Source organism: Cherax quadricarinatus, chromosome 33 (assembly GCF_038502225.1).
Source record: "Cherax quadricarinatus isolate ZL_2023a chromosome 33, ASM3850222v1, whole genome shotgun sequence".
NCBI lineage: Eukaryota > Metazoa > Arthropoda > Malacostraca > Decapoda > Parastacidae > Cherax > Cherax quadricarinatus.
Genome location: NC_091324.1, coordinates 13352415 through 13365375, shown reverse-complemented (window position 1 = coordinate 13365375; position 12961 = coordinate 13352415). Strand labels below are relative to the sequence as shown.

The 12961-nt window shown below is 37.6% G+C and overlaps 1 protein-coding gene across 2 annotated transcripts in view; it reads right to left on the bottom strand.

Moving 5' to 3' along the window:
* The window catches only part of LOC128693830 (protein GPR107), a 157775-nt gene that overhangs the window by 52155 nt on the left and 92659 nt on the right, over positions 1 to 12961 (bottom strand). For both annotated transcript variants that reach the window (XM_070090819.1, XM_070090821.1), the window contains exons 5-7: positions 12774 to 12906; positions 7534 to 7585; positions 5154 to 5269 (exon numbers count right to left, since the gene is read on the bottom strand). In XM_070090819.1, coding sequence (XP_069946920.1) covers positions 5154 to 5269; positions 7534 to 7585; positions 12774 to 12906 — 301 coding nt within the window. The remainder of the gene's footprint in view (positions 1 to 5153; positions 5270 to 7533; positions 7586 to 12773; positions 12907 to 12961) is intronic.

Genomic DNA, 12961 nt, shown 5'->3' with positions numbered 1-12961 from the left:
AACTCTATTGTGGCACTGGGGAGTTCCATGGGGTTGGATGTGAGTTTGGAGGATGTGGAAGAGTTGGTGGAGGACCACAACGAAGAGCTAACCACTGAGGAGCTGCAAGAGCTTCAGCAGGAAGAGCAACAGATCGCAGCTCAGAATCTTGCTGCAGAGAAGGAGGAAGAGAGGTGGAAGAAGGTGCCTTCTTCAGAAATTAAGGAGATTTTTACTATGTGGGGTAAGATGGAAAGATTTATGGAGAAACATCACCCAGAGAAGGATGTTGCAAGCCATATCGGCAACTTGTACAGTGACAGAGTCTTGGCCCATTTTAGGGAAGTTTTAAAGAGACGCCAGAAACAGAGCTCTCTGCACAGTTATTTTGCGAGACAGGACTCCAGTGACTCTCAAGCTGGTCCTAGTGGCATTAAGAAACAGAGAAAAGAAGCAACCCCAGAAAAGCAAATGGTACCTGAGGTGTTGCTGGAAGGGGATTCCCCTTCCAAACTATAAACAATCCACTCTCTCCTCCTCCTCCAGTCTCCCATACACTAAGAAGAATCTCCAATAAAGGTAAGTGTTATGCTGTTAATGTTTCATTCATCATTTCCCATTGTATTGTTTATGTACTACATGAATATTTCATGTAAAAAATTTTTTTGTTTTAATACTTCTGGGTGTCAGGAACGGATTAATTGAATTTACATTATTTCTTATGGGGAAAATTGATTCGTAAATCGACCATTTCGATAATCGACCGGCTTCCAGGAACGGATTACCGTCGATAATCGAGGGACCACTGTATTCACTTTACGGAGGAGCTCTGGAACCTAACCCACCATATTAGTGAGGTATCCTTGTACATGGTGCAGAAGGTAACTTAAATCCCAGGGTCAAGGATTTAAATTAATAACCTAGAAGGTAAAATAAAAAGGAAGGATAAGAATGTAATTTCTAGTTTGTGTCACCTTAATTTAGAGGGAAAACAGCAAAGGAGTTAAAAAATCATTCATCACTGATTTTACATTTATACGGTACTTTTTAACATTTATAATGAATGAGAATATGGGGGTACCAACACACTTAAATGAGTATGAAGCATGGGTTGTGAATGTTGCAGTGGGGAGGAGGCTGGAGGCAGTGGAGATGTCAATGTGTGGTGTAAATATTATGCAGAGAATTCATAGCTAGGAGAACAGGAGGCAGTGCAGGGTTACTAAAAGTATTATCCAGAGGGCTGAGGAGGAATTGTTGAGCTGGTTTGGACATTTAGAGATGATGGAGAAAAATAGGATGACTTGGAGGGTACATAAATCTGTAGTGGAGGGAAGGTGGGGTAGAGGTCATCCTAGAAAAGGTTGGAGGAAGGGGGTAAAGGAGGTTTTGTGTATAAGGGGCTTGGACATCCAGCAAACATGTAACAGCGTGTTAAATAAGACAGGAGGCAAATGGTTTTTGGGACTGGACAAACTGTTGGAGTGTGAGTAAGGTAACATTTGTGAAGGGATTCAGGGAAATGGTTAGCCAGACTTGAGTCTTAGAGGTGGGAAGTATAATGCCTGCATTTTGAAGGAGAGGTGGGGATATCAGCAGTTTGGAGGGGCATCTGAACTGTAGTATTAGTGTACCTCTGGCAAGACAGTGATAGAGTGAATGATGGTGAAAGTGTTTCTTCATTTTCCAATCACCCTACCTCGGTGGGAGACTGCCATGTGTTAAAAAAATTTACAATAGGGATTTCAGTTTACAATTTATATCTGTTTTGTACTAAAGGTTATGACTATCAGTACATTACACACAATTAAAACTATTAATATCATGTAAATTTTTATGGAAGTGATATAATTATGACATATCACAGCAATATATAATAGCTATAAAAGTTATGGTGCATCACTCTCACATGACTGAACAAGATACTCCAATGCCCCAATATTTCAGCATTGTTCAGAAAGAGGGCAGACACATTTTGCTTATACATTGTAGTGAACAGCTTCTCCTATTAAAAAACTGTTCACTACAGTAATTTTTCACCGAATTCAGTAAGTTGATTTATTAAGCAAGATTTATGCCTCCATTTACCTTCACATTTTCTTCTACAAAACACTTTCACTACCAATACAAGCAGCTGAATGGAAGCGTAACATAATACACCCTAAGTGCACCCAATTTTTCTCAATTATTCACTTAGGCAACAACTTCCATGATAGCACTGCTTTCCCCCCAAAATTATTAATGAAATTCTCTTCCTCACACACCTATGTTATAACTTTACACAGCCATTTATTTATTACAGTAATACTCTTTGTACAAATCAACATGTAGCATGTGCTACAATGATTATATTTTCCATAGCTAGAACATTTTTCTATTTCTATTTCTTTCAACAAACTGGTTGTATTTCATCGAGGCAGGATGGCCCAAAAAGAAAAACTAAAGTTTCTCTTTTTAACTTTAGTAATGTATACAGAAGAAGGGGTTACTAGCCCCTTGCTCCTGGCATTTTAGTTGCCTCTTACGATACGCATGGCTTACAGAGGAAGAATTCTCTTCCACTTCCCTATGGAGATAAGAGGAAATAAACAAGAACAAGAACTAGTAAGAAAATAGAAGAAAACCCAGAGAGGTATGTATATATATGCTTGTACATGCATGCATAGTGTGTCCTAAGTGTAATTAGAAGCAGCAAGATGTACCTGAAATCTTGCATGTTAATGAGACAGAAAAAAGACACAAGCAATCCTACCACCATGTAAAACAGGTACAGGCTTTCGTTTTACATTCACTTGGCAGGATGGTAGTACCTCCCTGGGCGGTTGCTGTCTACCAACCTACTACCTATATTTTTCTATTTTTTTTTTTTTCAACAAGATGGCCGTCTCCCACCGAGGCAGGGTGACCCAAAAAAGAAAGAAAATCCCCAAAAAGAAAATGCTTTCATCATCATTCAACACTTTCACCACACTCACACATAATCACTGTTTTTGCAGAGGTGCTCAGAATACAACAGTTTAGAAGCATATACGTATAAAGATACACAACATATCCCTCCAAACTGCCAATATCCCAAACCCCTCCTTTAAAGTGCAGGCATTGTACTTCCCATTTCCAGGACTCAAGTCCGATTATGTGAAAATAACCGGTTTCCCTGAATCCCTTCACTAAATATTACCCTGCACACACTCCAACAGATCGTCAGGTCCCAAGTACCATTCGTCTCCATTCACTCCTATCTAACACGCTCACGCACGCTTGCTGGAAGTCCAAGCCCCTTGCCCACAAAACCTCCTTTACCCCCTCTCTCCAACCCTTTCGAGGATGACCCCTACCTCGCCTTCCTTCCCCTATAGATTTATATGCTTTCCATGTCATTCTACTTTGATCCATTCTCTCTAAATGACCAAACCACCTCAACAACCCCTCTTCTGCCCTCTGACTAATACTTTTATTAACTCCACACCTTTTCCTAATTTCCACACTCCGAATTTTCTGCATAATATTTACACCACACATTGCCCTTAGACAGGACATCTCCACTGCCTCCAACCGTCTCCTCGCTGCTGCATTTATCACCCAAGCTTCACACCCATATAAGTGTTGGTACTACTATACTTTCATACATTCCCTTCTTTGCCTCCATAGATAACATTTTTCGACTCCACATATACCTCAATGCACCACTCACCTTTTTTCCCTCATCAATTCTACGATTAACCTCATCCTTCATAAATCCATCCGCCAACACGTCAACTCCCAAGTATCTGAAAACATTTACTTCTTCCATACTCCTCCTCCCCAATTTGATATCCAATTTTTCTTTATCTAAATCATTTGACACCCTCATCACCTTACTCTTTTCTATGTTCACTTTCAATTTTCTACCTTTACACACATTCTCAAACTCATCCACTAACCTTTGCAATTTTTCTTTAGAATCTCCCATAAGCACAGTATCATCAGCAAAAAGTAACTGTATTAATTCCCATTTTGAATTTGATTCCCCATAATTTAATCCCACCCCTCTCCCGAACACCCTAGCATTTACTTCTTTTACAACCCCATCTATAAATATATTAAACAACCATGGTGACATTACACATCCCTGTCTAAGACCTACTTTTACCGGGAAGTAGTCTCCCTCTCTTCTACACACCCTAACCTGAGCCTCACTATCCTCATAAAAACTCTTTACAGCATTTAGTAACTTACCACCTATTTCATATACTTGCAACATCTGCCACATTGCTCCCCTATCCACTCTATCATATGCCTTTTTTAAATCCATAAATGCAATAAAAACTTCCCTACCTTTATCTAAATACTGTTCACATATATGCTTCAATGTAAACACTTGATCTACACATCCCCTACCCACTCTGAAACCTCCTTGCTCATCCGCAATCCTACATTCTGTCTTACCTCTAATTCTTTCAATTATAACCCTACCGTACACTTTTCCTGGTATACTCAATAAACTTATTCCTCTATAATTTTTACAATCTCTTTTGTCCCCCTTCCCTTTATATAAAGGGACTATACATGCTCTCCGCCAATCCCGAGGTACCTTCCCCTCTTTCATACATTTATTAAACAAAAGTACCAACCACTCCAACACTATATCCCCCCCTGCTTTTAACATTTCTGTCATGATCCCATCAGTTCCAGCTGCTTTACCCCCTTTCATTCTACATAATGCATCACGTACCTCCCCCACACTTACATTCTGCTCTTCTTCACTCCTAAAAGATGGTATACCTCCCTGACCAGTGCATGAAATTACCACCTCCCTTTCTTCCTCAACATTTAAAAGTTCCTCAAAATATTCTCGCCATCTACCTAATACCTCCCTCTCCCCATCTACTAACTCCCCTACTCTGTTTTTAACTGACAAATCCATACTTTCCCTAGGATGGATGGTTGCTGTCTACCAACCTACTACATATATTTCTATTTACCCAACTTTAAAAATTTGATTTACAACTGATTTTCCTTGGATGGTTACCTTTTGCTATATTCCAGAAGGCATATTTTCACAGTCTTTCATTTAATCCTATTCCTATTGCCTTTATACAGAGGAACACCTGTGTCTTCAAAGAGTGCAGTGAACTCTGAATTTTACCATTTCACTCACTACCCCATCCATAACAACAGTGTAAGCTTATGCTCACCTTAAAACTATAGTAATCTTCCTTTTTATCCATGATAATTTTAACATCATTGCACTTCTGGCTGCTAGGGTCTTTAGATGGCTCCTTTGGTGTGGTAGCAATTTCATCAGGTGCCCCTGTAACATGGGTATGATGATTATGAGGACTTTTGTATGATTCTTTGAGATTAGGTGAATAATGGTAATAGTTACTTATCTTGCGTGTAGTATCTACCATGGTTTGTACCATATAAGTTCTTGGAAGCTCTAACCTTTTGATCAAGAAGTCATCCTTATGGCTGTATATATATCGAATATATAATGGGGTTATATATACCCTAACTTCTATGACATCAATTTATCAACTGTATTTCAGGTGGAGATCATGTGGCTATACTTAATGTTGGGCAATCACTGATAAACCACATGTCCAGAAGGCCATCTAAATGTTTGAGGCACATCCTCAAAAGGAATACTGCTGTTTTCTAGATGACAGGTAATACAAATTCAGACTTAGCTTTTGTAACACTGAGAAATTTGAGGCTACCATGTACTTAGTATATAGGACCTGATTATGACAGTTGGAAGATAAGCAGTCTATTCCACAAAGACGATTCACAGGGATGGCATACTCACTGTTATTTCGGAAAGATTAAACACTACCCTTTGAGGCACTAAAACTCAACAATTTTGTTAGGCATAATTGCAGATTGCCTGTACACTAGTAGACACTAAAGACTTTATTAAACATCACCCAACTTCAGTATACTATGGTAACTGATAGTTACTATGGGTAAATGAGATTTGCCTAATGTATTTTTCATTTAACAAACCTCTTCTCCAGTCTTCATCTAGGTCTTTAAGCAAGGGACCTCTGTACCAGGAATACTTTTAGCCCTATCTTAGATACAAATATGTAAATTATATAAAAAAAGAAAATTAATTTTTATATATTTTTTTAATGAAATTAAAGACGATGAAAACCTCATGTCATCTTCCTAATAAAAAAGTTAATGTAAAAGCTTTTATAATCTCTCTCAGTTTTTCGTTGAGAAACAACACTTACTGGCAACTAACCAGATGATACATATCACTGAGAAAGGGTTAAAATAATGTGATGATGAACAAATTTATCCACTCTGTAAAGTCCTAGCATATTTTATGAAGGCAAAACAGCAAACATTTAAAAACTGATGAACATTATGCCATTATTTTAAAAAGATGAGTGGGAAAATTCTTTAAGCTATAGGTATGTCTCTGCAATAAGTTACCATGAAGATCCCCCCCCAAAAAAACCATTAAAAGTGAATAATACACCTGTAGAAGAAAAACCTATTTATAAAACAGATAAGTTTCAAATTAGATCTGTATATGAAACCTATTAAGCTTCTATAATAGTCACAGATACCAAACAAAACACACACAAACAAATTAAATTTGCTGTACTGTATTTGAATTATAAAAAAGCTTTGAACAGTGTTTGCCATGAAACACTGTCATATGACAACTGCAAAAGCTTGGAGGAATACTACCAAACTACTGTATAAATACCATATATACCAAAGTATAACCCAACTCCATGTATAGGTCAGCCACTGATATTTTTGCCAAAAAATCCTTAACTTTTCATATATCTCATGAATAAGTTTACTCTTGTTTTTGAGGGACTCTAAAAGGTATCAAAATGGGTCTAATTCAAAATATGTTTTAGCCAAAATTTGGGGGAGGGGAAAGGGGGGGGAGGAATAACTGAAAATGTGACAATTGATAAACAGAAACAAAGCACTGCAGAAGACCTACTGGACCATTTCAGGCAAGTTCTACTTACACCCAACCATTATATGACATGATTGTACATAGATAACCTGCACATAGGAGACAAACTTATGACAACATTTCGGTCCAGTTTGGACTGAACTAGTTAATGGTCCAAGCTGTACCAAAATGTTGTCATAAGCTTTAATTTCCAATGTGCTGGTTATTTGTGTATTGTTCCAGCCATGGCTTACCAGACCATGCTAGGCAAGTTTTACGTAAATCAAACCTTTTTTACTCATGTTTGTCCAGCCAATTTTTAAAGCTACCCAAGGAATTATGTTCAATGATTAAAAGCAGGGCAGGGCAGGACAGCATGAACTACTGGTTATCATCAAATTTATTTTTTATATTTAAGGTAGAATATGATTACTAAATGTGGTTCATACTTTAATGCACCAAAAAGTAAGAATCTAATGTGGTAGACTCTTTTTACAACAAAATTTCAATCTATAAAAGAAGTATCTATGAATAGGCCAACACCTGACTTTTTGCTTACAAATTTAGTTTTAAAAACCTCAACCTATGCAAGGGTATATACAGTATTATATAGCCACTTATACAGTAAATACATAAAGAGCACTTGCCCTGAGCTGCATCTGTATTTTCTCTCTTCTTTCTAGATTGCCAGACTGCCCTCTGCAATGAAGAGATACATTACATACACATTAAATAAAAGTACACAATACAGTTAACACCGACATTATTTTTACTAATAAACCATATACTTTATTTCAATTATTCAATTTGAGTCTCAGGAAGAATCCCTAAATTATTATGACTTGGTTCCCTGTGATTTTTATTTGTAACATTTCTCCTATTCCATACAGCCCTATTAAAATTTTGGATGTTGTTCCTTCTGGAGCTATTTGTAGTCTAGCCATGTCCTATCAGAGCTCATTTCAAGTTATGTCAGTGACAGGTCGTATTTATTTTGCAAATTAAGATAAAAGTTGTCAAAAATATGTCATGACAACTGTCATAGCAGATTCTGAACTTGATTAGATTCTTTTTGGCATGATATGCACCATTTTTGCCTTGGCCTTATGTTTTTTTTTATTATTTTTTCAGCTTATCTGCATTTAAGCAGTTTAAGACTCTTAATACTGTGATTTTCCTCTGAAGATGGATGATAGCAGTATCTTTCCGGCTGTTCGTACACTGTTAAAAAAAAAAGCTTCGTGTTGCAAACAGATTCTTGATTCCTCAATGAACTTTAAACCTGAGTGCTTATTTAACAGCTTTTGGTCTTCAGCTAAAGCCTATTTTCTTGGCATAGAATTTCACAGAATGGCACTTCGTTGAATTATCAGCTAATCCAGTGACACATGTATCCAATAGCTCTGGGTTTGCTCACTTTCAGATCTAATAAGTTCTGCGGATTTCATTTTTTCTGTCTACAAAAAATAAAATTCTTTTCACCCATTAAGTTGAAGTAAGCATCAAACATAAAATCTGGCCATAAATATTACAGCTCAAATATACAAGTAAATGTTATGCTGTAGAAAAAAAACAGGAAAGTCTATTGAAATATTTTATTCACATATATCATAATGAAACACATGCAACAATGTATGATCCAACTGCATAAAGTCAGTAACTTTCACAAAATTTTGTTACATAATGTTTTGTCGAAAATCAGCAAGGCAAAAATCTGCCATCACAGTTGTCATGACACTTTTTTTGACAACTTTAAACTGAACTTGCAAAATGAAAACCAGTCCCTATCAATTCAGACAATTTCTGAAATTGCCACCGAAAATTGTATAAGGACACTTAAACACGAGGTTCTAGCTGTTGTTGCTCTATAACAAAAGCAAATGAAAAATGCCTGGCTTTCATTATAACATTGCACAAGCCAAAAATCACCTTATTTTAAGGTCTGTTTTCTCCCTTCAAGGGCAAAATGCCTATCCAGAAAACGGATATCTTGTAGTTTCGAATCTATTCTAATGAAGGTTTTTTAAGAAAATTGGTTGAGATGCTTTTTGTCTATTGGTCTTCAAAAATGGCTTAAAATTCACCAAGAGGTCTGTGAGGGTATTTTTAGGTACCATTAGCACAGGAACTAAAAATGTTTGGAATCTGATATTTTAGGATTGTGATGATATTCACTTGGGTATCCGGTTACAATGATGTCATACTAAAATAATGTTTTCCTTTAGAGATATAGACAGCTGAATTCAAAATTCAATTTTATCCGACAGATTGTTTTGCCTACTTTAACTTCATACTGTGAATAATGTAAAAGCATGTAAGTTTTAAGACTGCAATTTTTTAAATCAGCTCCAAAAATTGTATAGGCATGTCTACATACACAACTTTTGCTCTTCTAGATCTGCCACAGCAGTAACCTAAACAATGCTGATAGTGTGTTGTGGGTTGGTGAAATTTTCACCTGCCTCCACTGAGAGCCACAGCATTACAGTGGACCCCCGCATAACGATGGCATCACATAGCGATTTTTCCGCATACCGCTTACTTTTATCGCAAAATTTTTGCCGCGCATACCGATTAAAAACCCGCTCACCGATTTTCGTCCAAGACGCGTCCAATGTGCCCTCACATGTGCCGCCCGTCCCATTGTTTACCAGCCAGCCTCCGCGGTAACATCCAAGCATACACTCGGAATATTTCGTATTATTACAGTGTTTTCGGTGCTGTTTCTGGAAAATAAGTGACCATGGGCCCCAAGAAAGCTTCTAGTGCCAACCCTGTGGTAAAAAGGGTGAGAATTAGTATGGAAATTAAGAAAGATTTTGAAGGGTTTGGGGCTAACCCTGAGAAGCCTATGCCAGTTGTGGAATCCATTGTGCCTACTTCAAAGATTAAGGAAATGTGTGCACAGTGGGTTGAACTGCAAACCTTTATAGATGAAAATCACCCTGACACAGCTGTTGCAAGCCGTGCTGGTGACTATTTCAATGACAATGTTGTGGCCCATTTTAGACAAATCGTAAAGGAACGGGAGGTACAGAGCTCTATGGACAGATTTGTTGTGCGACAGAGGTCCAGTGACTCTCAAGCTGGTCCTAGTGGCATTAAAAGAAGAAGGGAAGTAACCCCGGAAAAGGACTTGCTACCTCAAGTCGTAATGGAAGGGGATTCCCCTTCTAAACAGTAAGAAGATAATGCTCTCCCCTCCTCCCATCCCATCAATCATCACCAGATCTTCAATAAAAGTAAGTGTCATGTAATTGTGCATGCCTTTTTCAGTTTGTGTGTATTAAAATTAACATTTCATGTGGTAAAAAAAATTTTTTTTCATACTTTTGGGCGTCTTGCACGGATTAATTTTATTTCCATTATTTCTTATGGGGAAAATTCATTCGCATAACGATTATTTCGCATAACAATTATCCCTCTTGCACGGATTAAAATCGTTAACCGGGGGTCCACTGTACTTCTACTGCATATCATGAACTAAAATTTTCCCAAAGTTAGTTTGATATACATGCCAACCTTCATGTAAATTTTTATCAAAATTGATCCACTTGACCAATAATTTTTTTTTTTAAATACTGGCTGTCTCCCACTGAGGTAGGAGATCCAAAAAAGAAACACTTTCATCATCATTCACACTACCATTTTCTTACCAGAAGCATGCAGATACAACAGTTCAGATGCCCCTCCAAACAACAAATATCCTCACGGCTCCTTTAGAGTGCTGGCACTGTACTGCCCACAATGCTTGCACTATAAAGGGTGGGGATATTTGCTGCTTGGAGGGAATTTTTTATTATTCAGGATTTTTATTATTACACCAGATTTATATTATAGTGATTATTAAGGGGCAAAATATTAAGGCTTATGGAGAAAACATTAATTTTGTACCAATTAAATTTTCCTGATTAAAAAACATTCTAAAAAATAAACACTAACTGTATATATATGATACAGCACTATGGAATAATAATCATGTTCACTTAATGTTAGCTTTATCACTTACATAATTTCTTTTAACTCAGCAGCTGTCTCCTGCCAAGGCAAAGAAGAAAGAAGGAATGCATTCACCAACATCCACTCAACTGCCGTGTTTCTAGAAGTGTGCTGACATCACATGCAAATTACCCTCTGACTGCAACATCCGCACCCCTCTTTCAGAGTACAGGCACTGCTCATTATTATTATATTTTCATGAGGAAGCATTAAACCCATAGGGATTGTTTAGTGCCTGGGGAATACTAGGTAATCAGGGCTGTTCCAAGGAAAGGGAGGATAGTGGCAATTCCTAGGATAAGTAGTCCTTCACCAGCATCAAGGCATCTTGAAGGGAATCTTTCTGACTCCTAATCTTTCCACCCTGACAGAAATCCTCCATTTTCTTTGTTTCTTCAAAGCCTTTGGGGAAACCTGTAGAATGCTAGAACTGACTTATCATCTTACTGATTACTGTATCCAGCAGCACAAGTAATAACACCATAGAGCCTTAGAAAGATAAGAGAAATTTTACATATACAGTGGAACCCCAGATTTCGTCCGGTGCGGATATCGTACAATTCAGATTTCGACCACTTTTTGGGGCAAAATTTTATCCCAGGTTTCATACCTCTGCTCAAAAATCGTCCATATCAGACACGTCCACCTGCCCAAGATGCGGCCACTCACACACATGACCCAGTCTGCCTCTGTCTCTTTTTTCAGTGAGCAATACTCTGCACGTTCATCCAAAACATTGGTGGCAGAGGGTGGTAGTGATGGTGGTAGAGGGTGGTGGTAGAGGGTGGTGGTAGAGGGTGGTGGTAGAGGGTGGTGGTAGAGGGTGGTGGTAGAGGGTGGTGGTAGAGGGTGGTGGTAGAGGGTGGTGGTAGAGGGTGGTGGTAGAGGGTGGTGGTAGAGGGTGGTGGTAGAGGGTGGTAGTGATGGTGGTAGTGATGGTGGTAGTGATGGTGGTAGAGGGTGGTAGTGATGGTGGTAGAGGGTGGTAGTGATAGTGGTAGAGGGTGGCAGTGATGGTGGTAGAGGGTTGTAGTGATGGCAAACAATTGAAGATGTTGAGAAGTTGTTGCTGGTGTGGATCAATGAAAAATAGTTAGCGGGAGATAGTGTTGTGGGGGTGATAATTTGCGAAAAGGTAAGGCAGTTACATGCAGATCTTGTAAAGAATATGCCAGCAAGTCTTCAATAAAGGTAAAAGTGATTTCAATGTTCATTTATCCATTAAAATTAGTGCTTCACATTTATTTCTCATTGTTTTCTATAAGTAAAACTATAGTTATTCAAAATATAAAATGTATTTTTTGTTAATATTTTTGGGTGCTGAAATGGATTAATTGGATTTACATTATTTCTTATGGGAAATATGACTTCGGTTATCGTCCATTTCGGATTTCGACCGACCTTCTGGAATGGATTAAGGGCGAAAACGGGGGTTCCACTGTATTGTATGTATGTGCAGTATGTTGTTGTTGTCAATGTAGCTTCGTGTTAAATATGTCTGATAAGTAATACTTCCTATCACATGCAAACACTCAATAGTTTTCAACAGTCAATGAAGAAGAAAGGACATCTGGCATTAATTTAAATATTTCACAGCAATTTACTTTACAAATCAAATTAAATGAACACTAATACCTAATATTTTAAACTGCCCAACAGTGAATAATTAATGGAATTACCATTAAATGCTTGCAATCAACTTCGTGAAACCAACTAGAGTAGTATTTATTATTTGTGGAGGAAAGGAAAAAAAAGAATGCCTCTTCAATCAAGGAACAGTGTTATTATGCATTAATTATATATTATATAGTATATCAGTCATTTTTTATAAAAAAAAAGCAATTATTTTATTCACTGGAAAACATTTAAACAATCTAACAACACAAACCTTTTGTAGATGTGAGAAGAGATTGCGGTCAGCTAGTTTTTCCAGGTGTTCTACTTTTTTAACTTCCTGTAACTTGTCCTTGCCTTTCAATACATGAAGATCCTTCATGTCTTCGCTACACTTCAGATAAACCCTAGACACATTCAAAAGTAAACGAGTAAACAGTGTTCAAAAATATAATCTAGTCT